The sequence below is a fragment of the Uncinocarpus reesii genome, genomic scaffold, assembly GCF_000003515.1.
Source record: "Uncinocarpus reesii 1704 scaffold_2 genomic scaffold, whole genome shotgun sequence".
Classification (NCBI taxonomy): Eukaryota; Fungi; Ascomycota; class Eurotiomycetes; order Onygenales; family Onygenaceae; genus Uncinocarpus; species Uncinocarpus reesii.
In genome coordinates this window covers 3,094,933-3,120,970 of record NW_003052499.1, presented here as the reverse complement: position 1 = coordinate 3,120,970, position 26,038 = coordinate 3,094,933, and the positions used below count along the sequence as shown (strand labels likewise).

Genomic DNA, 26,038 nt, shown 5'->3' with positions numbered 1-26,038 from the left:
ATTCACAGAATGGACATGATGGGATATTGCTCTCTTGAGCCTCCATTTTGATGTGTATTGACGAGGTTGAAGCCTTTTTTTGGCCACAGAAGGAAATTACTTGCCTTTGCAAATTATCTCCATTAAGTTAAATAAAACAGGAGGCTGGTATGCAAAAGGAAGCCATGCTTGTGAATGTTCCAAGCTTGGTGAAGAGTCCAGTGTTGAATTTATAGCAAACTAGTTAGTTGGGTCCAAAGAAGTGGGTGGATGCAGTTCCATAGCATTCATCACCCGATAGTTATTCATGCCTGGTTTTGATGACCGGTTCTTTGATACCACCCTGGTCGCTAGGGATAGGTCAAGCCTTCAAAAAGCACTTATTCTCCCTTAGATAGTGGCTTTCAAAGATTCTTTTGATTAGAGTAGGATTTAACCTCCAAACTAGACAGGACCGCAACCCCCAAACTGCGATTCAAACTGACTGGTATGGGAATCAAGAAGCCCGGATGCGTTACCCGCCATTCAAAATCCCTTTGGGCAATTCTGTCTTCTTTTTCTTTACTACAATTCCGAGTGAAATAGGGCGCCATGTAATAGACTTGTCTACGGATGAGCTCTATGCACCCATACGGAAACTGACTCTTGCGTGATTTCACTCTGTTGACTAGCTACGCTAGTTACATGTCTCGCTGCTCTCATTTAACTAGTTAAATATGTTGATGAGACGGGTAGACATAATTGTATACGGATTAATTGAAGGCTGTCAACTGAAGAAGTGGAAGTGTTTGCTTAACTTGGTGGAAGTTCCCCTGGCATCATAATATACCTTGCTCAGATGCCATAGCCGTTTCCCAATGGTTTTCTGCAGCTCAGTCAGTTATTAATAAGAGCTGCAAGAGCTGCACACACACGTTTCGAGAAGAACTTCCAGATCTCACTAGGAAAAGTCACACGTGGGCAAAGACGGGGCTGCTTCGCTCATCATGGCGGCTATAGGTGGGAGGAATCTTTTGAGGTAAAAAAAGCCCATTGAGATGTGTTCCCGCTCCTCGCATTGATATGATTTTGTGCAGACGGTGGTAGGTGTCGTTGGGCTTTGGCTCCAGGAGAGATGAGGTGCCTAGATAAAGAAAGTGTCGACAGAGCCAGAAGTGGCCTGGCATATCCCATATTCGTTACGGTACACCAAACCCTGGGCCTAGGAGCCTATCAACAGAGCTCCTCTCTTGTCTTTCCAATCACAATTCCAAGCCATAATAGAAAACTGCATCGTCCACTTCCAAAAAAGAAGGACAGGAAAAACCAAGGCCAGCCAAAGCCTGTATGGGAATGTTGAGGTTCGGAAGCCCATGTAAAAGGGTCTTTAGCATAGGGCCTTAATCTGTAGTAATAGCAGGATCCCTTGCATTTTGCCCCCCCGAGACTGAGCGCTTGTCGGTGCCAAAGCCCGGGTAATATCCAAACAGGAAATGACAGGCGGTGACCCTTTGCCCGCGATTTTGCGCAGCCATTCGGAGAATAGACGTTCCTCTCCAACACCCTGTCTGATTGGAATGGCAACAGGGTTTCCCGCGGCCAGGCAGGGAAACAGAGGATATTTCCGGAGGTCGTTGGCTGTCTGGACCTGCTCTGGAGTAAGAATGCCAGCGAAAACGCCCCTCCACAGGAAAACGCAGAAGCGAACAGTGACCGCTGATATGATATATCTCACCCTCACTGTTCACAATCCTTTCATCGGTAAGCTGAATGCGGGAAATTCAGGAACGCAGCAGCAAAACACCCGACAATCACCGAGACACAGCGCGCTAGGCCACACCGGGCATAGCGGCCGATGGCGTGATCCCCGGCAAAACTTGCTCCGCCAAACTTTTCTGCCGCACGAGAATTCCGAGCTGAGTCAAACGGTCAAACCTCGCGGACAACCGGCGAGCGCATTCTGCCACGGGCTGCAAATCCGTCAATTGGTAAAAGCGACCCTGCGATCTGACGTACAATCATCTCCCAAGTAATTGTTTATCCAACAAGCCTCTCGCTGGGATCCTATTTCGTCAGGGCTGCGGCGATAGCGCTGGGCATATTCAGCTCCCCCGCGCTGAGTCCCCCAGCCGCTGCTTCACTCTGGTGTCTCTTTTCCTGCCAAAATGAACGGGCACTCGCAGACCAATGGACATATCGATGACGGCCGGATAACTTCTTTGACAAACGGGGTTGCCGGCTCTCCTCCGTCGGAATGGGTTGTGCAAAAGTTCGGCGGAACGAGCGTGGGGAAGTTCGCTCTCGAGATAGTCGATAATGTCGTCCAGTAGGCCTCCCCCGCGCTCCCTGTGTGCGAGACGATGCCATGGCTCTTTCGATAGTCTGGCACAATCGTGTATTTGAACAATTGGCTAACTCGTTTCCCACCTCTGTTTAGACCATATCTCGAGAACCATCGCGTCGCTGTCGTGTGCTCTGCTCGCAGTAGCTCGTCCAAAGCTGATGGCACCACCAACCGGTGAGTTCCAATAGCGATATGTGCCTTTCCGAATAGCGTGCCCTTCAGTTCTTCAGTTGGATCGCACATGAAAATGCTGGTCTCGGGGTAGTTGACATTTTGCGGCACAGGTTATTGCGCGCTGCGCGAGAAGCAGACAATCCCAAATCCTTCAATTACCTTGCTTTGATCGAAGCTGTCAAGCAGGACCATATCATCGTCGCCCGCGAATTTATACAAAATCCAGACCTTCGAGAACAATTAATCATTCAAGTTGAGGCCGAATGCGCCCGAATCCTTAGAATCTTAGATGCCGCTCAAACACTCGGAGAAACCAGCAGTCGATGCGTTGACATGGTCATCAGCGCTGGTGAAAAACTAAGCTGCCGTTTTATGACTATGTTATTGAAAGATCGTGGTGTAGATGCCCAGTATGTGGATCTTTCGGACGTTATCGACTTTGCCGCCGGGATCCAAGCGCTGGACCAGGATTTCTATGATCGTCTCGCCGAAATATTCGGTGCAAAAGTGCGGGAATGCGCAGCCAAAGTTCCCGTGGTGACGGGTTATTTTGGCGTTGTCCCAGGCGGCTTGCTGGACAAAATCGGGCGTGGCTACACAGATTTATGTGCAGCTCTTGTGGCAGTTGGAATCCGGGCCGAAGAGTTACAAGTTTGGAAGGAAGTGGATGGCATATTCACCGCTGACCCTCGAAAGGTTCCCACGGCTCGACTATTACCAGTGATCACTCCTGCTGAAGCGGCTGAGTTGACATTCTACGGCTCAGAAGTGATTCATCCGTTCACTATGGAGCAGGTAATCCGTGCGAAGATACCGATCCGAATCAAAAATGTGATGAAGCCAAAGGGGAATGGCACAGTCATCTATCCAGATTCCACATCCGAACTAGAAAAGACAACGCCAGGCCACGATCCGAAACTTTTCCGGACAAGAGGACCTCAATTCATGGCTCAGCAACCTGGACCGAAACGGCCGACGGCGGTAACGGCAAAGCACAAGATCCTCGTGATTAACGTGCATTCCAACAAACGATCCTTGTCACATGGGTTTTTTGCTGGTATCTTTTCGGTCCTTGACAAATGGCGGTTATCAATCGACTTGATTTCGACCAGCGAAGTACACGTCTCCCTTGCTCTTCATTCCGAAATTCCATTGCTCAATGGAGTCGGCCATGATGAGTACCAGATCATTGACGAAGATCTGCGAGGCGCTATCCAAGACCTCCGAAAATATGGCACCGTTGATATCATCCCAGAAATGGCGATTCTCAGCCTAGTTGGCAAACAAATGAAAAATATGGTAGGAGTAGCCGGACGCATGTTCACCGTTTTGGGAGAGCACAACGTGAATATTGAAATGATATCACAAGGTAAGCTCATTGCCCGCAGGTTTCCTCAGCCCTGCTATTTCCTGGACTTTGTACTGACTGACGTCGTTTTCTCGGATCAGGTGCCAGCGAGATCAACATATCTTGCGTGATTGAAGAAAAAGATGCCGATCGTGCCATCAACATCCTACATACAAACCTTTTTACTTTCCTCGACTAACTAATAGCGTTCTCCACCTGCCATCCTCTGGTTCTCATCCTCCCTACGGTTTCCTTGTGTTTGATACCCTTCATATAATCTACGTTCCAAAAAGCCGGGGAAACGAAATACAGAAGTCGGATCATACACATCAAATGCGAAAGCTTTGATCTTATGAATGCGTTTTCCAGCTCCATTCCCAACAATGGGTGCTAGGAGAATGCGTTTACAACCTGTCTTTGGCGAAGAATCTGTATTCATGTATACCTGTCGCAGGCGCCAGCCGCGAACCAACAAGGGTATACGAAAAATATTATGTTTTTAATTTATTGCATGAGAGTTAACGCATAGCTCCAGTTTTGCCGCGGTACCCCATATAGAGTTGGATTTCCTGTGCATGCATTTATAGCATTGGACGACAAGGTAACGCACACCTGCAACTTCTTGACGTTGCGACTGTATATAGAAAACATTTCAAAATAAGAAGAAAACCCATTTACAACTTCTCTTGGTTTTGCGTTTGTAGGGCAACATGGAGTTCATTATCCCGCGGGGACGGTAGGCTTATCATTTTCAGTATTACCTCGTATCCCCGGATTGTCCCAAGGAGTCAAACAAGGGGTAAAATGAAGCTGCCAAAAGGGAAGATAACCCAAGGGACCCACACCTCTATAATCCCATTTCCATCATGTCCGCGATGAATGTATTATCATATATACCGCTTGCTTCGATGTTTTAAGGCAGCGAATTCGACCAAGTTCCCCCCCCCATGTCCGGCACACCGTCCTCTATTGAGAGCCTCTCAACGTTTCTAAATGTTTCAAAACTGCAAGGTTCGCGTCCATCCATCGTTCAACGCAATTCTGTGCACAGGTTTCTTCATTGCGATCTAATCCGCCCGCGTTCACCTTGCCAGTCATGCACTTTTTCCAGCATACTTCGGTTAAGTGATGAACAGCTTGTAGAGGATACCATTAGCTATATCGTCGAACGCGAAATGGGGGTAGGTTTCAGCCTACTGGACTGGATATTTGTCTTTTGAGCTTCGTTGGCGATGAACTGGGTAACTTCTCTGCGGTCGGCAGCGTTGAGCTTGCTGGGGTCAAGCTGCACTTGCTCCATAGTGAATTTGAGGATTAAATGACGAGAGGTGGGAGAGAGGTAGGTATGGTTGTCAATCAAAAGTCCGGATTGAATGGTTAAAATAAGTTCAAGGGATATCTATGTTGCGCGGTAGCTTTCGAAATGCAGCTTCGTTGGAGTTGAATTTTTGGAGCTCCGGTCAGAGGCGGCGAAGAGCGGCAGAACCACTCCCGTCATCATTTTGTCTTCCGCCGCAGAGCTGCCTGCAGAGCTGGTATTCCAGTCTCCTTCTCCAGGCCATCTGTTCCGCCAAAGCCTGGCTCACAGGGTATTATATACAAGATACTCCTTGTTTCGTTTTATCTCGATCTTTCCTCAACCATCTACCCGGTAACATCACTCCCCGCTTCCCCTCTAGCCATGCCACCAATCCGCACTTCTCGCAACCGGAAGCCGCCGCCAGATGGTTTCGACGACATCGAAGACACACTTCTTGAATTTAGCAACAAGATGAAAGATGCAGAAAATGCATCTCATGAAGGCAAAAAGAGACATGAAGTGTTATGGCCGATCTTCCAAATTAGCCACCAACGTAAGTCAACACCTCAAGTGACTGTAGAGCTGCTCTTACAGTCGACAAGTTGAAACCATTTTTGTCCTCGTTTCTAGGCTGACAAATTGCAATATCATAGGGTCGAGATATATCTACGATTTATACTATGAGAAAGAGGCGATATCAAAGAAGTTATATGAGTGGTTATTGAAAAATAACTACGCGGACGCGAATCTGATTGCCAAGTGGAAGAAACAAGGATACGAGAAGGTAAGCGTAGTCGTTTTCACCCTTTTTGCTACATCATAGACTCCTAACTTACTTTGGCTCTTCATGTCTAGTTGTGTTGCCTTCGCTGTATTCAGACGAAAGAAACCAATTTCAATTCGACGTGTATATGCCGAGTCCCTAAAGCTCAGTTGAAAGAAGATCAAAACATTCAGTGCGTGAGCTGTGGATGTCGAGGATGTGCGAGTAGTGATTAGCGAGCAGGATGCCGCTATTTCAGTACTTTTGACACATGGTGTTTTTCTGCACTGCTGATGCGATGGGTATGGCGTTGCATTAGGAGTGTCTACACAATTTTTGAGACTTTTCTTGGTAGATATCGGTTGTGCGTTGTTTGGCAATGGTGTTGGACAGGCTTTTTACGTATCATGGGTTTTCACGCTCGCTCTCTTGATGACAAGACTGATAAATTTTTCAGATACCCGCAAGAGCATCACAAGATGGATTTAATACAAATACCTTTTGAAAACTAGGCCGGCTTCCGGGTCCTTTCATCGTGGGAATCAAGTAAAAATCTTCACTTGTGCTTGATTTGTTGCTTTCAGGTCTCAAGCTTCTAGTGTCGTTTCTCTTGGACTCCGGTCCGAGCATTACCAGGACGCTCTGCGGCTCGGCTAGTAGCTGGATTCAGTCCAAGATGCAGCGGCTTTCGCTAGAAATCGTTTAACAAGCTATCTAGAACGTGAGTGGACCTCCGGTTTAAAGATACGGCGTTGATGTCAATCCCCTAAGGCCGGGATACATAGGTAGAGTTCCTAAGCCATGTATGTCAAGATCTTCATGCTCATGCAATTCCACAGATCTACCAACATAGGCTTGCATGCAGCATACGAATCTAGAAGTTGCTCTATCACGCTCGGAAGCGCTTCTTCCGCTATGCATGAGTTGGGTGCAGGGGATGAGCCAGAACTATCAAGACCAGTGTTATGTGTGCAAACTGATAGATACAACTCACTGAGAACCAATTGGAGTCAGTAGAATTCTGACAATCCTGAAATTGGAGGTCAACAACCCGTGGGACTTGGTTTATTATCAAAATGTTTGCTGGAGACCTGCTATTCTGCTGATGGGGATTCTTGCTGAGTTTTAAAAATTACCTATCCTTCTTGTTGTGTCCAGCATCACTAATTTGGTGGATCACAGATGGAAGGTAATGATATATGATGAAATGGCTTGGATGGTGTAACCTTTGAATTTGTGAGCATGAATATAGGGGTCCAAGACTCTAACTACATACCGAGTACTCCGTAAAACGCACGGCAGAAGCCTCAGGATGGAAAGTTTCACTGAACCTCTGAGAATGAAGTCTAGCAAGATGAGAAGATGAAATAAAATTTAGAATTAAATTGTTTCAGCATTCTTTTAGTATCCAAATGACCTGGCATAAAACTCCCAAGCTTCAAGACAGCTAGGCTCATTTAGAAACAGTGATATATACACGTTCATCCATTCGCCATGAACATCAGCTGTGTATTGGGCTTTACAGAACTCCCAGTAATCTGGATACCATCCTGACTGTCGCCAGTCAATAATCGCAGAAATTTTAGAAGGGGAATCTTCTGAAACCAGGATGTTGCTTGGATGGAGGTCGGCGTGTGTAAAGACAACTTCCGCATCATCTGGCATACTATTGCGATAAGGATCTGGAATTTCAGAAAGTTCTTTGCCCTGCCAGTGATGTCGAATGCCCATCTTGATTACTGTCGCCATCCAATCGTGAAATTGAGCAACCGAGAGGAAGGGTCCCGCGGGGGGTTAGTTTTCGTTGGTGAAAACGATATCGCCAAGTGGCTCTCGGTTGATATGACCTTTTATTGGAAAGTGAGTACGGTGATATTTCGGTATCAAGACCTATTTGTAAGGGGTGCTTACCAAGGAAAAAGTCGCCCGGTGCGTGCCGTACTTTGCGCAGTTCTAAAATGATAACGCGAAGCTGCTCGCAAATCTCTACTCGCTCAGTCTGATCTAGAAATTCCCACCGTTGCTCGAGGGTAACTCCCTTCACCAGCTCCATATAGATGAATACCTGACCGTTGTCGTGAGTCCAGCCGTACACTTCCGGGACAGGTACGGCAGGCAAGACGCGACGAAGCGCCCAGAGCGACTGGCCCTCAGCCACCGTAACCTGAGGAGCGCGGCCGTACTTCACAATCAGGCCGAGCTGTTCATAACGGACAGGTTGAAAACCAAAGTCACGGCCCTTGGACGCTGGGTCCTGTACCGCGCCCTGTTCACGAACGTTCGCGGGGGATGGCAGCTCAGCTCCCGGTCCGTTGCGTGAGAAAAACGAAGACTTGAGAAAGGTTGCTGACTCTGCGGGAGGAAGGGCCTGGCTAGATATTGTGGGACAATCCCCGATAGCCATGACGTGGGATGGCTAGAGATGTTCTTCAGATTTGATTTTATAGTAGTAAGATCTATAGCTGGAGACCCCTGACTCTCCAGACCAGTAGAAGTTCTTGCTATCTTTCTATTTTTTGAGCTTCTCTTTAAGCAGTCTTAGCAGCCTTTTCAGCTGCTTTTAGATATTGAGCTTTTATACAGTCAGTCTTATAAGCTTCCTTTCTTTCTGCAGTCTCAGCAAGCTTCATATTTCCCAATCACAAAATAAAAAATAAGCCATCAGCAGCAGAAATATTAATTGATTCGAGTTAAAAAAAACTTGTACTTTGCAGTCAGCGAATATCAACAGAAGAATTGTCAAAACAATAGCTCATATCCCGTAATCCTGTACATCAGACATTATCATCAGAGTCATGGCCCCAATATGTAAAAGAGTTTTTTCTTTTTTTCCACCAATAATTCAATATTTCCATCCCACTCCAACATAAAACAAAAACTCGCTTTGGAAAATATTTACCAGCAGAAGGGAAGACCAACACATGGAGCAAGAAAAGGCCACCCAAGCGAGCTCGTCAAACACCACGCCAGAACAAACGACGCCGTGACATCTCTCGACTCCCATGCGCGTACCCATACGGCGCTTTTCAAAACTCCGACCCTGATCCTTTTTTATTCGAATGACCGTAGAATCCCAATGTCGCGAAGGAAGAAGTTGTGACCGCCTACCGCCCCGTACATCCCGATCTGGTTTCGAACGCCTTGCAGAAAAAATGAATGTGATAAACGCCAGGCGAACGGCATACACCTGACGCGCAACCATGCAACAATAAAACAAGAACGAGGCAAGCAAAATACCGACAAAAATAGAGTGAAACAAATCAATGAGCTAACAACAACAAAACACCAAAGCATCAATTGTAGGACCATACGAAAAAGATACAAGCCACGCAACAGAACGCCGAAACGCTCCGGGGGCTCGTATCAATTGACAGAGGCATAAACACCGAGGCGATGAACCACACAACAGGACGCTAAAACGTCCTGGGGGTCCGTATCAAATGACAGAAGCACCAAAACATATACATGAGCCACACAGCAGGACGTAAGTAGTCCCGGGGGCCCATATAAATGACAAAAGTATCAAAAAGCAAGCAAAAAGGGAGAAATATGAGGTACAAAATTTTTGAGACTCAAAAAAGTTAATGGTAGACCCAATTCGGCAGTAAAAGAGATTGTGCCCAAGAAATATTTCAAGGAGCGACGGGTATTTTGCCCATTATCTTTGTCCAATGTTTCTTCGCCCATTTCCAAGAACTTGTCTGGGGGATTGTTCGTCCTTGGTAGACTTTCCAATTTTTTCAAAACCTTGGAGAAGATCAATTCCGTCGGCTTCTCCGGGTGCGTCTTCACTGAAAAGGTTGAAAGAGAATAGATCCTCATGAGAGTTGTCCACATAGGTATCGGCCCGTTTGCACGGGGATTCATGATATTTCATGGCTTTAGACCTTGACAGACGTGATAGTGGAGTGCCGAGGCGAGTGTTTCCGCTCACAGCTGTGATATCCGCGAGCACACTAGCATTGAGTCGGTCACGTTTTGCAGAGCGCTTTTCGGGTGAACCTAAAGTTGGAGTAGAGATAGAAGGACCGAAATTGTCTGAAAAGATATCGAACAAAGGCGCACCGGTCAAAGTATCGTGTATCAAGGCTTCGTCTTGGATGTTGAATGCTGGGCTCCAAGGAAGAACATCATCACCTAAACCCAAATGTTTGATTGGGGAATTGACCATCTGCTGAATCTTTTTGCGATGGTTGCGGAGATTGGTATTTGGCGAAAGAGACGGTGGTGGTCTCAGCGGCTTCTTGAATTTAAATGCAGGAGTCAACGGCGGAGCTACCATTGGCATAAATTCGTTGCGCAGCGGCGATGAACCCAATAGGTGAATGGTATCTTTAAAGGAGGCGCAGCGCATGGGGCTAATATCATGTGAGGAGCTTCGAATCCGTGCAATCTCTTCTTCAGCGCGCCCAGCTTTGATTCGCGGAGGCTCGATATCCAACTCAGAAGTCATGATATGTTGAGTTTTCTGTCTCCGAGCAGAAGATTCCAAAGAGGAAAAATAACCGCTATCATTCATGAGGGACATCTTGCGCTTCCTCGAGCGTGATCCAAGTCCACTAACAGGTACAGCAGCAGGTGCAGGAAGAGGAGCAGGAGCTGTAGCAGTAGAAGGGCGGGACGGGGTTGGTGGTGTAGTCTCACGTCGGAACACAGGAGGTGGAACAGGAGGGGAAGAATGGAGAGTTTGAAGGGGAGATGAGCGTGGAGCAATAGTTGCTGGGTGCAAATTCGAGCCGATTTCCTCTCCGCTGTCTTCTAAAAGTGCTGGATCTGACGCCGGAATAGTTGCATCAGAAGAAAGGTCCTGGGGGGATGGGTTGGCGCGATTCGGTGGCGGCATCGGGGGTTTCACGCTCGCAACGCTTGGTTGAAATTCGACTCTCTGAGACGGAGGTTGCGGTTGCGGGCGTGGAATGCGTGCAACATGGGTCAGAGGAAGCGTCGACATGATGGGTGGACGGTTGATTGGCCGTTCCTTGAGAAACTGAAGTTCCATTCCCGGTACAATGGTCCAGTAATTGCCCTTGCCAGGATCATTCTTGGGGCGCTCTTGTTTGACAAATGCCTTGTTCAAACTAAGGTTATGGCGGATGCTGTTCTGCCAGCCAGAATCGCCAGACTGATAGAATGAAAAGTTGTCTGAAATCCATTTGTAAATCTGAGCAAGCGTCAAGCGTCGATTGGGCGCGCGTAAGATCGCCATGCCGATGAGGATCGCGTAACTGAACGGTGGCTTTGTGCCATCGTCCTCGACAGGCGGCAATTCGTGCGGCTCGGGTAGCTGAACAACAGACTTGATTTCGCGTTTTTGTTTCTTCGATGTACGATCCTTCCCAGCAGTACTATCCGAAAGGGTGCGCTTCATAGAATTTTGAGCTTGATTGGCCTGAGCAGCCACTTTCGTAAAGGTTTCATGGATGATTGGCTTCGCTGGGAGCTGTGGTCGAGGGTCCGGGACGCTGGAAAAGGTGGTGAACAACGGCTGTCGCGCCTGTTGCACGGGGTTGGTAGGATACATATAGTATTGCGGCTTCTTTGCAGGAGAGACTGCAGGAGGTTTGGCAGGAAGCGGTGCTGAGATGGGGACGTAACCCAGTTTGCCCTGTCCAGAACCAGGCGCATTTGGTTTCGGCTGAGTCTTGACTGGTGAGTGCGGATGAGGGTCTTTCGCCGGGGGATCTAGCACGACATTTCGATTCGCGTTCACATTCTGCGCGTACTGAAGAGGCATTGGAGATGGCTGGAGTTGTTTGGGTTGAGCCAACGAGTGTTGGGTGGATGGATGGGTGGAGGGCTGGCCGGGTGGAGGATCCTGGTATATGCGCAACGGCGGGCGTCGCGTCGAATTCATCTTGAAAACGACGGGAACAGGGCTGATTATCACCGAAGCACGTAAATCGTGCGATTTGACGCGTCGTGCACGAAAAAATCCAGAATAAATTTGCGGACAATCCAATGACGGGCTGGAGATCCTGCAGTCGAAGCGCCCAGGCGCAAAGAGCGGTAAGAGCGAGAAGCGGGGGCGCGAGAGTGGGTTCTGGCGGACATAGAAAGAACCGCAGGCTCAGCGAAACGACGGACGTGGAGGATTCGCGATTGATAACGATGGAAGGGAGAATGAGAGATCGGGGCGAGGAACGGGGATGCGAGAGAGTTGGTGTGACGGGTTCGAGGATGCGAGCTGGCGATGAAGAAGAAGAAGTGGGCTGGCGGTGGAGCGCGGCTGTGAGTTGGCAGTCTTGGGGGGGCGGGCTTGGCGCTGTGGTTTGGCTGGCCGCGCGCGCCTGCATGCACGGCGAGTCTAGATCGGCGAGATGCGAATTCAACGGAGAATAAAGGGTCCTGCGAGTCACGGCCACTGCTAACTGATAGTATGCAGGGTACTCTTCCACAAATGCCGTTATGACCCAATCTACTCTGTACTGTCCTTGAAGGTTCGTGATAGCTTCTACAAAGCGCGGGCTTCAACGACAACGGCACTTTTAGCCAATTGTTTAGAAAATTAAGGGATCTTTACGGAATGCGGGAAGAATACTCCGTATTCTCTTTTCCATTTTCCTATTTAGAGCTGGAAAATTAATACGCTTTCTAGTCACAGTGATCAAGCTTCAGCCCAGTCATGGTGGTTCTGAGCAGCGCGTGTATTCTTGGTTTGAAACCGGCGTCTTGAAGGAAGCGCAATTGGGGCATCAAGCGTCAATCTCTGTTCCATTGCCTAAATATGATTGCAAACATAAAACCGATCGACGTCTTTGAGAACACCAGAATGAAATAGTTCGTCCCATCCATTAAACAATAGCCAGTTTTGTCGCCGCAATGTCCAGAGCATCAACATCCGCTGTTAACCGTGCAAAAGCCTTCTTTGATCCATCGGGTCTGATAAAGATACATCGTTAGCTTCCAGAAACCAACGGTCCAACCTCGAGAGCGTACACCCCCGCCCTCCCGCTTCAGCACAACGTACCTGATCAATGTGTTAATTTTGACGGTGTCCACGTCATAGAGCTTCTTGATAGCCTGCTTGATCTGTCTCTTGTTCGCCTTGACGTCCACAATGAAGACCAAGGTGTTGTTCTCCTCGATCTTCTTCATAGCACTCTCGGTGTTCAATGGGTGGACGATGACTTTGTGGTGGTCGAGACGAGTCTCATGGGGGATGGACTTGCGGGGGTATTTGGGGGATCTCGACAACTGAAGGGTCTTTGGTCGGTGGAAGGTAGTCGATGTGCGGACCTTCTTGACCTTGTGAGAGTGAACCTGCATGGCACTTTTAGTCGCCAATTTCTTCCCAGCATAGTATATCGCATCTCGAGCGAAATTTCCCGAGTCAACGTACCCCCTTAAGCACCGCCTTTGCCGCAGAGCCAGCCTTAGCGCTGGGCTTCTTGCCTGTAACCACATCCACATCAGTTAAAATGTCCACACAAATGATAAGCAGAGTGCATCGATCTCCCAAGTCTCGCGCCCGGCGGGAAGAACGACACGACACCGCCGAAATTCTGAATAAACGGGGAGATTGCCCACCTGTCTTGCTGTCCTTTGGTGCCATGGCTGCTGATTGACGGCGTCGTTGGTTGTTGTCGCAAGAGTCGGTCTCTCTTCCACTGGTTTCTTCCCTCGTCAGCCATCCGACTTTCTCGCTTAGTTTGCCAAACCCTGAATGTGCGTCACATGATCTGCGAATTACGATGCTTAGTAATCCTACGCGTCATTCCAAGCCTTTCCCAAAATGGATATATCAGACTTTATCCATCCATCCTCCCCACCAAATTCTTTTTCGAGGGAAACGGGAGTTGGGACGCCAGGGAATGGACTAAAAACAGGATGACTGGCCAGCCTTGGAGGACATAAACTGGCTAATGATATGGATCCGACGAACCATGGGCAAAATATCGCGGAACAAACGACCGAAATCGCTCTCCCATGGCAGGCCTCCGACAGTCCACAAGCCTGCTGCCTCCCTTTCGGCAAAGGCAACGAGGAATTTAATCCGATCGCACCATCAACTCCAAAAGTCGCGCGCCCGAGCTCTCGCGGACGGCAACGCGGACCTAGTTGGCGAGCTCGACAAGAAGATTGCTGCTCTAGGTGGGCTTGAAAGCTATCAATTGGCCAGCAAGAAGGGGCAGTCGAAAGACCGAGGCGGCGATTCCAGCAAGGTTCTCATTGAATGGCTGAAGCCTGAATTGGATCGGTTGAAGGGCTGCAAATCCCGACTTCGTTTGCTTGAAGTCGGTGCGCTATCTACCAGAAATGCTTGCTCAGCCGTCAACTCCATCGACGTTACTAGGATTGATCTCCATTCCCAGGAACCTGGCATTCTAGAGCAAGATTTTATGGAGAGGCCCTTGCCTACAAGCGATCTCGAAAGATTTCATGTTATCAGCCTGTCTTTGGTCCTGAATTTTGTGCCCGATCCTACAACTCGCGGAGAAATGCTTTGGCGGACAACGGCCTTTTTAGACTCGACGCCCCCAACACCCAGTCATGGCGACTTGCTCCCGTGCTTATTTCTTGTTCTACCGGCCCCCTGTATCTTGAACTCTCGATATTTTACGGAGAATAGATTACAGGCTATAATGTCGAGCCTGGGGTACACGATGCTCAAAAGGAAATTGACATCGAAACTTATATATCAGCTTTGGAAATATGAACGCCCTGTGCATCCCCAGCGCCGCGAGTTCAAAAAAGAAATGCTAAACCCTGGAGTGACCAGGAACAACTTCACAGTTGTATATAAACCCGCAAAAGACGCAAACTAGCATGTCCCAATGCCATTGGCAAAGCTACAATTCACTAGTGCTAGAGACAATCTTCAGAGCTTCTCGAATGCTGCTGACGGCGCATCCTTTCAAAAGCTGCGACAAAACTTTCAGGAGTTAAGGCCATGGTTCCTCGGAAACCGGAAATGCCGATCGCATAACTTTACGCGAGGGAAAAGGGACACAGTAGGTTTGACCGAAGGTACCGTCCACTGTGCGTCACCTCTTCGAGTGCTGTGAATGCCAAAGGACCGTTGGAATGACGCGGGTATTTGGTACGGTGCCTATTGCAACGTAATGAAGGTGTCGCGTGTTGCAGCAGCTCTCAAGGCTGCAGCGCACTTCTTTGTACAACAGATCCAAAATAGCCGGAGCTTTTGACTCTCAGTAAATAAATTGTACGGTAGCTTTATAGATCGAATCCACTTGTGACCGCCAAAGTGGCGCAGGAACGGCTGACATAAGCCGCTCTGACGTCCCTCCTTTAAACCCCCACAATTGCCAACGAAAAAAACTCAACCTCGACAACATCCAGACAGCGTGACAAGTTATCTAGGTGCGTTTTACACTCAACCAACCCTAGGACCCCTTTGCTACGTGTCTCTGAGGGCCCGCGTGGGCTGACTCGCTCACCGACCCAGTTGTCGACACGAGAGAGCTGCATTCGGTTTTGGTCCGCGGAGTCCAACGTCGCCAGGATGAGCCGCGGGCCCAGCGAACGAGGCGGAGAAGAATATTGAGATATGGAAAGGTGAAAAAGCTGATTAAGCCGCTCGGAAGCCGGCGCGTGGAAATGGAACGTCGATGATTTCCCTTGATTATCCGTGCGTGAACCACTGTGAATTGCTGGTGTGGGTGATAGGGCTGAACTGATAACCCTCTACAGCTCCAAAGGATCAGGTCTCACGTGCAGCTAAGATGTTGGCTGAAGAATTTGTGCGTTGACCTCCAGGCTAACTTGTGGCTGAATCGTGCTAACCTCTGGGACAGGGAACTGCGTCCAACATTAAATCCCGTGTTAACCGTTTGTCTGTCCTGTCGGCTATTACCTCAACACAGCAGCGTCTCAAGCTCTATAACAAAGTGCCTCCGAATGGTCTTGTTATCTACTGCGGTGAAATCATCACATCGGAAGGAAAGGAACGGAAGATCAACATCGACTTCGAACCGTTTAAGCCTATCAACACGTCGCTCTACCTCTGTGATAACAAGTTCCACACCGAAGCCCTGAGTGAATTGCTCGAGTCTGACCAGAAGTTTGGGTTTATCGTCATGGATGGTAACGGCGCTCTTTTTGGCACGTTGAGCGGTAATACCAGGGATGTCCTGCATAAGTTTTCTGTCGATTTGCCCAAAAAGCATTCCCGTGGTGGTCAGTCTGCCCTTCGTTTTTCCCGTCTCCGAGAAGAGCGACGTCACAACTACGTTCGAAAAGTTGCGGAACTGGCGGTACAAAACTTCATTTCTAGTGATAAAGTCAATGTTGCCGGTCTGGTTCTCGCGGGTTCCGCCGATTTCAAGAACGATCTCAACCAGTCTGATATGTTCGACAACCGCCTTCAGACAAAGGTTATCAAAGTTGTGGATGTGTCTTACGGTGGAGAGAACGGGTTCAACCAAGCTATTGAACTGGCTGCGGAAACTCTAGGCAATGTCAAATTCATCCAAGAAAAGAAACTCATTGGGAAATATTTTGAAGAGATCAGTCAAGATACCGGCCGAGTCTGCTACGGAGTCGACGATACGTTGAAAGCGTTGGAACTCGGTGCTGCAGAAACGCTGATTGTATACGAGAACTTGGACATCACACGATGGAGCCTTAAAGCTTCCGACGGTACCGAGATTGTCCTTCACACGACTAAAGCCCAAGAGTCCAACAGAGAAATGTTCATGGATAAGGACACTAATCAAGAAATGGATATCGTTGAGCAAGGTCCACTTCTTGAATGGCTTGCCGAAAAATATAAGGATTTTGGTGCGACCCTGGAGTTCGTTTCCGACAAATCCACAGAAGGCAACCAGTTTGTGAAAGGCTTTGGTGGAATCGGAGCGATTCTTAGATACAAAGTCAATTTTGAACAACTTGCTGATTATTCTGATGACGAAGATGAGTTCTATGACGGTGAGTTGCTCTATATCTTCATAACTAGTGTGCAATGCTAATAATACTGGGCAGATTGACGGTATAGCGACCTCGCAGAGAGCGAGGATGGTAGCCCAGATATCCAGTCGGCGGATGTTCTGACGGCTCGCCCGTCGAGTCGTGTCCACGAAGTTAACGGGTACTCCAATGGAACCGCCATTGGGAATCCAAGTCCATTTACTCCGACTAGCTCAAAGCTCCTAAGAGGTAAACAACCAAGTTCTACGGACATCTCAATAGGAAAAGCTAACATTGTGTCTCCAGGGCCATCCAAGCTCAGAACCGTGTCGAACTGTAATTAATCGGTTTGAAAGGGGCTGATTAGTGCACTCTAGGGAGTTCTGTTATCGCGCCAGATTGAACCATTTCCGTATGCTCTTTGGCCTTCGTTGAATTAGCAATACGGTTAGGAAGTTTCCCGGATTGTGAACGAATGTAGTCGGCTAGAATGTTGTCTCCGGTCGTCTCGCCTTGAGTTAACTAAACTAGCAAACTCGTCACTCGTTCCACTCATGATTGCTTGTCCTATTTCTGCGTTGAAGTTTCATCTTCTTTTCCAATTAAGACTTTCATTAAATTCTGGTATCCAATATTTTGTCTAGCTCATGTCCCGAAATTGATTAATAGAAAATATTCCAAAGCGAATTCGATCCCTATCTAAATAAGTGAGGTTCCCATGTTTTATTTCGAACCAAGCGCATCACTCCAGCTTCCGAGGTGTCTAGACGACTTTGTCACAGCTTTTAAATCCTCAATTACGTTGTCCATCAAGTCGTCAGACCAGGTTTCAGAGGTTGGCTGGCACTCGACGAAAAATACATATTGCCAAGGGTGAATACCGCTCGGGCGAGAATTGATGGTCGTGAGGTTCATCCCGTGTTGTTTGAATATGACAAGCGCATCAGCCAGCGAGCCAGGCGAGTTGTGGTCGACTATAAAAGACATCAGAGTTTTGTGTTTCGGCTTGCCCAAACTCTGTCGAGGTTCACGGTTGCACTGCGCGGTGTTCTGAGCCTTTTTGTTTCGTAGCAGTAAGAATCTAGTTGTATTCTCTGGATTATCTTCGATATTCTGGGCTAGAATATCTAACTTGTGATACTCTGCAGCGAATTTGTTTGCGATTGCAGCCCCATGACCGTCGGTCTCCTGGGAAACGATTTCCGCCGCTTTTGAGGTCGATGAGACGTCCTGTCTCTCGACTCCTTTGAAGTGTTTTGATAGGAATTTCTCACATTGGCCCCACGCTTGCGGATGTGTGTAGAGCTTGGTTATCGACTTGTAGCGAGCGTCAGTGGTGATGTCTTTAGGAACACCCAGGGAGCTCTTGTTGCCGCTCTGCTTCACCAACAAGCAATGGTGAACCGCCAGATAGTACTCTCCGCATATTGTTATGTCGCCATATAATTTCTCACGGTCAGCGAGCAGATCGTATGTCTGAACAACAGCACCGTTGCTCGAGTTTTCTAGCGGGATGGCGGCATAATCGGCGCTGTTTGACTGGATTGCGGCAAACGCATCGTGGAAGGACGACTGCGGGAGTAGGAGAGCTTCGGAGCCAAAGGATGCTACAGCGGCCTAGGTGGGAGTGGATAGTCAGCTAACAAACCCCCTGGTAGTTTTCCGTTGGCGCGATTGGAAGTAACAGGATGTACTCCGTATAACAGAAGATGTTTCTCTGACCTCGTGAGAGAATGATCCCAGCGGACCAAGAAATGCAACGCGCAGCTTGCTTGCTGACGAGAGCGCTGGAGACTGTAAAAAGGCCATTATTTGCGGGAAACGAAATCTCATTGCATTCTAACCTCCCTTGATAAGTTTTTTTATAGAAGTTTCATTCACTGGCGATGTGAGATCATAAACTGCCGAAAGGTAGGTTGGTCGTTTTAAGTCTCACTAAAAGACGAGGCGAAACCCCGCATCTCATGGGCCCAAAAGAAGCAGAGAAAGACAGCTGGTCCCGATGACGGCGATCAAGAAAGGAGACAATATGAGACAGCTTGCCGGGAGAAGTGGCCGGACGCTGGTCAACGGCCTTTCCAGCCAGAGCCGTCGATCTTCCACAGCGTCGCCTTTGTTGTCGCACCTCGAGGAGAAGCTCCTGAACCAACGACTGTTTCTCAGCTACGACTATCTCTCCCCGCAGCCGTCACATCTCCTTCGCGTCTCGCTCTCTGACCCGTTGAATTTACCCGAATCTAAGCAATTCGAGAAGAATGCGAACGCGTTTTCCCTTCCATCCGTCCTACAGCCGGGGCATATGCCGCGAGGGCATCATCTAGTCTACTTCCCGCCGCAGCTCCCTTCATCACAGCTTGTGCCAGATGGATGTGACATGTTGCATTCTCCAGGGGCACCATTCAATCGCCGCATGTGGGCAGGAGGCTCAGTTCGCTTTCGCGATCAGAATGGTGGGCCGCTACTGAACTGCCAACGCGCAGTCTGCCTGGAGGGAGTCAGGGACGTGCGAGTGATTGGCAGGGAAGGAGAAGAAAAGGTGTTTGTTGGAATTGAAAGGCGAATAGCGACGGTTGCAGAAACCGAGAGCGAAGAAAACATAACGAGGAAGCTATGGACGGCAAGAGAGGAAGAATGGGGAGATGCCGTCGTGATCGAGAAACGGAACCTGGTATTCATGCGGGATAAAACCCCAGACCAGGTCAGCATGGAGAAAAGCCGGGGAAATTCACAGAAGCGCGTTCTTCGAGGTGAGAAATCCGAAATATTGCTATCAACACAACCGCTGACTGCCCTGTTGACAGCCCCCTCGAGCCCAACACTCCGCCATACCTTCACTCCATCTCGCGCCCTTCTCTTCCGCTTCTCCGCTCTTACGTTCAACGCACACTCCATCCACCTCGATCGCGATTATGCCCGCAACACGGAGGGATATGACGATCTTCTTGTCCATGGGCCTCTGACACTGACCCTGATGCTCATGCTGGTCCAGGACCATCTCAGAACGTCTAACCGCGTAATATCTAGTATCGAATATCGAAACTTGGCTCCACTTCTAGTTGAGCAACCGCTAACTGTGTGCGCAAAGTCAAAAGAGACCGCGCATGGCGACTTGTGGGATGTTTGGATTGAACGGGCCGATGGTGGGATGGCAGTCAAGGGGACAATTGGGACCAAATCGCTTGAACGGCGTGACGAGTCCACAGCTGCCACCCCAAAGCTGTGATCCATAACCAGTTATGGCTATCCAAGAAGCCAGCCTAACCTCGCGTGCGTGAGTGTGAACCAACCATCTCCCTTTACATCTCCCTTTGGGTATGTGATGCGTACTAGGTACAGAGTAGCCGAAGCGAAATCCCAAAGGACCAAAAATTAAGGACTTATGAATTGTATTTTATAACTCATATTTCGTCGCAAGATAGATAGAGACCATGATACACCAATAGCTCGCAAGAGACATTCAAACCAATACTTGGATCCCAACTTTCAAATATGAAATAGAACCTCCTTTTCGAACCCGGGACTCCAAAATATGATACACGAACCCAAGAACGAAGTAAACGCATACCAGAGTTAAATCACTCGGATTCACTGTCCTCGGCTTGCTTGGACTTTCTCTTCTCTTTCTTTTCCTTTTTCTCTTGTTTTCGCTTTTCTTTTTCTTCCTTCTTTCGCCGTTTGCGCTCCTCGCGCTCTTCTGGGGTCTCACCGTCATTTCTCTTTCGCTTTTTGGCGTCTTCCTTATCTTCCTCTGGGGCAGGAGATGACGCATCACCAGCTGTTGTCGCGGGGGCTTCTCTTGGAGCAACCGGGGTAGCCTCGGCAGCGGTATCCGCTGAGGAATTGTAGTCTTTGTATTCTGCTTGCCACTTTGCTGGTGTCGAGGCGTTGGTTCGACCAAATTTCTACGGAAATTAGAGTATGCCACTTGTCAAGGTGTTTGAAAATGACTTACATCGAGTTTGCCATCTGCCTTCATTTTCTTTTTCTCAAGGGCAACTGGGCCCATACCCCATCGTCGCGGGTACAAATCTCGCTCCATGATGCAACGCTTGACCTTTGCAACAACACCATGGTCACAGGTGGACATTTCGACGGTAGACATTTGTGCGATGCCGAGAGCGATAGCTTCTCCCTTGGTGGTCATCAAAACAACCTCTTCGTGAACTTCAATGCCAGCCTCTGTTTAGGATATGTCAGCCACAGTCTCTACGACGCATCGAGTTCCACTTACCGAAACGAAGCAATCCAGGAATCATCAATTTAGCTCCATAACAGACGGCATTGACGGCGCTATCCTTAACCACCACACGCTTGTAAGTGGTCAACAAGCTCTCGAGCGGCCGAACTACTCGTCTTAAATAGGACTCGTCGCGGTTGTTATCCATCATCCATTGGGCATCAAGAACGTCATGTAGCGTCACCATCCCGTCCTTCTCATCCATGGCACCACTGCGGACTCTTCTTAGTTCCTGCATGTGTGCACCTACCCCAAGGAGCAACCCTAAATGCACACACAGTGTTCGGATATATGTGCCGGCCTCACAGCTAACCCAAAACACACCCAAATGTCTATCATTATCAAACTCATACAGCTTGCTCTCGTGGATCGTACGAATACGTAGTTGACGCTTGACAGCCGAGATTAACGGTGGTCGTTGGAAGAGCGCACCAGTCAACGTTTCAAGAGCTCGCGCAAACTGAGCTTCGCCCCCCGGAATCTTGTCATGTAGTCGAATCACACAAACGTACTCCTTTCCGGCTCCTTGCTGAGACTTAACGAGACGCGTAGCGCGGTCGATACAGACGATAAGACATCCTGTGACTTTAGGATCCAGAGTTCCACTGTGGCCGGTTTTTTCAACCCTGTAGCAATCAATATTGTCAGGCCAAACTCACTAGACTAAGATTCTACGGTGCAACGGGGACGCAATAGGTACCGTAAAATTCTTTTCATCCACGCAACCACCTCGTGGCTGGAAGGATTCGACGGTTTATCGAGATTGATAACACCAGAGCTGATATACGACTTCAAATCACGTTTCAAAGGGGTGCATCCTGCTGGGATCGGAGTAAAATGCCCAGTTCTCACGAGCACTGTGAATTTGCATCATTGTTAGACACAATTCTCAATGGAGTAAAAGGGAGATTGACGAGATTAACGGTATTCTACGTCAAAACTGATATTGACATACATTTATCATAATTCTTCAGTAGCAACGGCCATTCTGAGGTCGGGATTGGGGGTGTCACCGCCTCCGGCTTGATGCTGAAATCGACGTCGCTCTTGCTGGTTGCCATGATGCACGACGAGCAAAATCGAGGAAAGAGGAAATTCAGACAGCTGCGATCCAGACGAAAACGGCAGAAGTCTTGACCAGCACTCGTCAGGGAGATTGTTGCTCTCGGTGCCTCGTTTCGCTTTTTCTTTTGCCCTCGAAATCTTTCAAAACTTTCGTTTCCTTCGCTTGTTAGAGTCGGGCGCTTATGTAATCGGACTGCTACTGGCGCGTGTGGCTGCAGCTGGCGGCCCGGACCGACTGCGCAATATTGAGCTCAAGAAACAGATAATTATTTCAAGATAGCAAAGCATTGTCAATTAATTGTCTCTGCGCGCCTAACATTGTCTACACAACCCGTACTCTTACACATTTTCTGGCAACAGACCTAATTGCCGCCTAAGCGTCTACCGGGCCCTCGATTGCCCCACGCACCCCCCGAAAACAGTCCACCGCTCGAGGGTTGAGTCCTTGCTCCCGGTGCCTCTCTTGGATCAATCCGGTAACCACCATGGGCAGCCCTTGGACCAGGGACAGCAAAGAAGCGCTGCACAAAAGCTGGAGTGTGGATAATATTTCTGCCTCCACCGAATGTGGGATAGATTCTGGTCAAGAAGTCATAGAGATGCGCAGCGACAATTCCGCAGCATTCTATTATCACATAGTAGACACCAGACATAATCCATGTGATGAAGAGCATAACCCAGGGGAGAAGTTCTACCCGAATTTGCACAAAGAAAAATGTGGTCTTTTTGCCTCGATTATCTTGCGCGTAAGTGTAAATAAAGGCCATAAGTAGCGCTGGCAACGTTAGTGATAATGGTCCCCTTCTGATTTTCCTCATTCGTACCTTGAATGAATGTGCCAGACTTCATTAAGAATCCTACTAAAGGCTGTAGAACCCGTCAGCTTACCTTGCATAACGACCTCATAAAAAGGCTGCGGCCTCAGGTCTCGCCATGGGTAACCAGAACCACAAATAAAAAAAAAACAAGGGGAAGGAAAATGAAAAGTATGTAGGGCGCCTAAACAGCCCAATGTGAACTGAATCTCACGTTGGTCATTGTTCAGGGCAATCCCACCATGCCTACACCGCATACATCCCGAGATTGACTTTTGCGAATGATAGGAGTGTATGAAGTGCAGGGGCAATCTTCCTCAGTTCCAGGAACCGCTTCAGCTAGATAGTAATAGGCTGGGCGGGCAGATTATCCGAGGTGCATTTAATTGCGATAAATAGGAAAACGCGACGGCTCATGGTTAAGTGCGAACAGCTCACTCACCAGGATCACAGTGGCTACAAATACAACATATGTGAGGAAGTCACCCGAAGTATGGAAACGAGGCGATTCCGTCTCCAAGGCCGTACCGTATGTGTACACTGCAAGAGCATCAGTGAGGATGATACAGCGAGTGCAGCCATTCTACCATGCCATACAGCAATAGAGATCAAAAATATATCCAAGGCCACCACGGGTGAGAAAATAAGGAGTCACAAATCTCCAGACTTCTGGGAACTTTTTAAAGATCAATGATGGTGCGAATATAGACCAATATCCGTTAAGAATCCGACCGTGGACCAAGGTGGATTGAATAAAAGTGAAGCCGAACATAGTCCTACATGTTGCTTGTTAGTCAAGAGCTCATCACCCAGGAAACAGGAAAGGAGGAACATGCCTGGCCACTGGCGGCATATCCCAGAATTGATCCATTGTGAGATCAGAAGTTGTAATGAAATACTTTTCCTTTCACTCTGCTCTAGTTAGCGCAAGTTGATGAACTGGACATTGTTCATGCTTATCATTGTGGGAAGAAAGAAGAGAGAAAAGCAGTTTCAACAGCTTAAAAGCGAAAACGCGAACTGTGGCCTCTGGCCTGTAATTACGTAATCAACTAGTATACTCGGCCAATTGATCTTCCGGCCGGTAATCTATTCCCCTCAAAGCGGTAAAATACCGCGTGCTGGCATTATGTCATGCCATGCGGAGAAGCGACCGTCACTCCCGCATTGAGTGGTCACCTGCTACTCGACCTCTGCTGTCGTTCGCTTCAACCTCTGCTCTTCTCACACACACCTCCACAGGCTATAATTTCGGACTCTGGAGCTCAGTGTCTTGTCGGATCTTGCGCAAAATGGCCGCGGAACTAACTTCCATAAAGCTCAACCCTGACAATCACCTCCTCCTGGTACTTCGAAGCTCTTGTTCACTGGGTGAAGACAGCGAACTGACTGCGATTCACACAGGATCAACCTCTTCTCCGCGTCCCATATGAGCTTGCCCGCCGAAATTTTAAGTCAGTTCAACGCATTGTCGAGCGGGAAAAAGATCATATTATCCCTTCCCTGAAAGAAACCGCCAACGCATCATTATCTGGCAGCCAGAGCCCCTCCCAAACGATCGAAGCCCTAGATGCGATGATAGCACGAATGCAGGGGCTGAAACGGAAGATGGAGGCTTTGCACGAGGAGGAGAAAAAAATTGCTACCCAGTCTCAAAAGAGAATACAGTACATACAGGATTTGTACAAGATCCCAAGCCTAGCAGACGTCAAATATGAGCAATGGTCAAGAACACGCTTGAATCGGCTATTAGCCGACCATATGCTCCGCTCTGGGTATCTAGAAAGTGCTAAGCAGCTTGCTGAGGATAAAGGGATTACTGATCTTGTGGACTTGAACGTCTTTGCCCAGTGTCAACGAATCGCGGACAGTCTTCGCCGGGGCGATGCTAAGGAGGCTCTTCAATGGTGCGGAGAGAACAAAGTTGCTTTGAAAAAGATTCAGGTACGTTTTATCATGAGTTTCCCTGAAATGAGAGCAAGGGTTGATGAATCTCCGTTACAGAATCGCCTAGAGTTCGAGCTGAGATTGCAGCAATACATCGAAATGCTGAGAGTAGGAGACAAAGCAGAGGCAAGACAGCACGCAAAGAAATTCCTCACTGTTCACAGCGAATCTCAGGCACAGGATATTCAACGTGCTGCAGGGCTCTTAGTCTATCCTCCTCATACTCGAGCTGAGCCATACAAGGTATTGTCATGAGATACACTCGCTGGCGGCTTTGGCTAACATGTATTGCAACTCAGAGCATGTACTCTCTAGACCGCTGGCAGTATCTTTCGAATCTATTTATCCGCACACACCATGATTTGTTATCGCTGTCTTCTCGTCCGCTTCTCCAGATCGCTCTCTCCGCCGGTCTCTCGGCGCTCAAAACACCATCATGCCACTCCGTGAATGCTTCGTCTAGGGCCAATCCGAATTCCTTGAGCACGTCCATCTGTCCTATCTGCTCAACTGAACTTAATGATCTAGCGAAAAATGTGCCTTACGCTCATCATACGAAAAGCTCTGTTGAGGTTGACCCGGTTGTGCTTCCAAATCATAGGATATATGGCATGGGTCGCTTGTCTGATCTGAGTAAAAAAGCTGGCGTCCCGGAGGGAAAGGTTAAGGATCCTTTCACTGGTGACATTTTCGACGAATCGGAGGTTAAGAAGGTATATATATCATAGGGATTCACTGGTACTGCACTGTTGCATGCAAGGAGTTTGGGGCAAGTAAGTTTCCAAAGAATATCGGGTATCGAAGGTCCACTCAATTTTCTTTTCTTTTGACTATTGATAAGACATTGGTATATACATTTATCTCAGCAATGCAGACTATATAGTTATGTGCGTGACTGAATTATTCACAATAAATGGATAAAGCTCCTATAGTAGTCAAGTGCTGCGGAGTCGCACTATCATCATAGCGATGAGAGAAATGCTGATAACCCCGATTCGAGGTGCTGCATTTCGATTCCGCATGTTCAAGGAAAAGATAATCACTTGTAGTGGTCGATAGCCTTGGGCTCAAGTACGAGGAGCAGGATATAAAACCCAATGCCAATTATCCATCAACACGATAACATTTGTACCCGTCGTCTTAGACAACTCCTAACCATACCAAGATGATATTTTCAAGGTCGTTTTTCGGACCGGCAGCATTGGGGATTCTGTGGTGTAG

The 26,038-nt window shown here is 48.3% G+C and overlaps 11 protein-coding genes across 11 annotated transcripts; 6 read left to right on the top strand and 5 right to left on the bottom strand.

Moving 5' to 3' along the window:
* Window positions 1-2,123: 2,123 nt before the first annotated feature.
* Window positions 2,124-4,023, top strand: UREG_04035 (aspartokinase; the record flags this gene model as incomplete). Its single annotated transcript, XM_002544472.1, has 4 exons — window positions 2,124-2,284; window positions 2,396-2,476; window positions 2,587-3,845; window positions 3,926-4,023. The coding sequence occupies 4 exons, from the start codon at window positions 2,124-2,126 to the stop codon at window positions 4,021-4,023; spliced, it is 1,599 nt and encodes a 532-aa protein (XP_002544518.1).
* Window positions 4,024-5,505: 1,482 nt separating this feature from the next.
* Window positions 5,506-5,947, top strand: UREG_04034 (cell cycle control protein cwf14; the record flags this gene model as incomplete). The annotated part of the gene is made up of 2 exons (XM_002544471.1): window positions 5,506-5,677; window positions 5,778-5,947. 2 exons carry the CDS (start codon window positions 5,506-5,508, stop codon window positions 5,945-5,947), a joined length of 342 nt encoding a protein of 113 aa, XP_002544517.1.
* Window positions 5,948-7,288: 1,341 nt separating this feature from the next.
* Window positions 7,289-8,291, bottom strand: UREG_04033 (uncharacterized protein; the record flags this gene model as incomplete). Its single annotated transcript, XM_002544470.1, has 2 exons — window positions 7,289-7,569; window positions 7,799-8,291. The coding sequence occupies 2 exons, from the start codon at window positions 8,289-8,291 to the stop codon at window positions 7,289-7,291; spliced, it is 774 nt and encodes a 257-aa protein (XP_002544516.1).
* A 1,254-nt stretch (window positions 8,292-9,545) lies between these two features.
* UREG_04032 (forkhead box protein L2) lies at window positions 9,546-11,741 on the bottom strand (the record flags this gene model as incomplete). The annotated part of the gene is made up of 1 exon (XM_002544469.1): window positions 9,546-11,741. The coding sequence occupies one exon, from the start codon at window positions 11,739-11,741 to the stop codon at window positions 9,546-9,548; it is 2,196 nt and encodes a 731-aa protein (XP_002544515.1).
* Window positions 11,742-12,678: 937 nt separating this feature from the next.
* On the bottom strand, window positions 12,679-13,291 carry UREG_04031 (60S ribosomal protein L23a; the record flags this gene model as incomplete). The annotated part of the gene is made up of 2 exons (XM_002544468.1): window positions 12,679-12,766; window positions 12,855-13,291. 2 exons carry the CDS (start codon window positions 13,289-13,291, stop codon window positions 12,679-12,681), a joined length of 525 nt encoding a protein of 174 aa, XP_002544514.1.
* A 479-nt stretch (window positions 13,292-13,770) lies between these two features.
* Window positions 13,771-14,652, top strand: UREG_04030 (uncharacterized protein; the record flags this gene model as incomplete). Its single annotated transcript, XM_002544467.1, has 1 exon — window positions 13,771-14,652. The coding sequence occupies one exon, from the start codon at window positions 13,771-13,773 to the stop codon at window positions 14,650-14,652; it is 882 nt and encodes a 293-aa protein (XP_002544513.1).
* A 918-nt stretch (window positions 14,653-15,570) lies between these two features.
* Window positions 15,571-16,833, top strand: UREG_04029 (peptide chain release factor eRF/aRF, subunit 1; the record flags this gene model as incomplete). Its single annotated transcript, XM_002544466.1, has 3 exons — window positions 15,571-15,588; window positions 15,643-16,774; window positions 16,829-16,833. 3 exons carry the CDS (start codon window positions 15,571-15,573, stop codon window positions 16,831-16,833), a joined length of 1,155 nt encoding a protein of 384 aa, XP_002544512.1.
* Window positions 16,834-17,476: 643 nt separating this feature from the next.
* UREG_04028 (uncharacterized protein) lies at window positions 17,477-18,562 on the bottom strand (the record flags this gene model as incomplete). Its single annotated transcript, XM_002544465.1, has 2 exons — window positions 17,477-18,370; window positions 18,476-18,562. The coding sequence occupies 2 exons, from the start codon at window positions 18,560-18,562 to the stop codon at window positions 17,477-17,479; spliced, it is 981 nt and encodes a 326-aa protein (XP_002544511.1).
* A 193-nt stretch (window positions 18,563-18,755) lies between these two features.
* UREG_04027 (uncharacterized protein) lies at window positions 18,756-19,976 on the top strand (the record flags this gene model as incomplete). Its single annotated transcript, XM_002544464.1, has 1 exon — window positions 18,756-19,976. One exon carries the CDS (start codon window positions 18,756-18,758, stop codon window positions 19,974-19,976), a length of 1,221 nt encoding a protein of 406 aa, XP_002544510.1.
* Window positions 19,977-20,328: 352 nt separating this feature from the next.
* On the bottom strand, window positions 20,329-22,051 carry UREG_04026 (centromere/microtubule-binding protein cbf5; the record flags this gene model as incomplete). The annotated part of the gene is made up of 5 exons (XM_002544463.1): window positions 20,329-20,655; window positions 20,706-20,932; window positions 20,967-21,616; window positions 21,691-21,847; window positions 21,946-22,051. 5 exons carry the CDS (start codon window positions 22,049-22,051, stop codon window positions 20,329-20,331), a joined length of 1,467 nt encoding a protein of 488 aa, XP_002544509.1.
* A 2,111-nt stretch (window positions 22,052-24,162) lies between these two features.
* UREG_04025 (uncharacterized protein) lies at window positions 24,163-25,700 on the top strand (the record flags this gene model as incomplete). The annotated part of the gene is made up of 6 exons (XM_002544462.1): window positions 24,163-24,216; window positions 24,275-24,814; window positions 24,875-25,060; window positions 25,144-25,530; window positions 25,578-25,590; window positions 25,684-25,700. The coding sequence occupies 6 exons, from the start codon at window positions 24,163-24,165 to the stop codon at window positions 25,698-25,700; spliced, it is 1,197 nt and encodes a 398-aa protein (XP_002544508.1).
* Window positions 25,701-26,038: the final 338 nt, after the last annotated feature.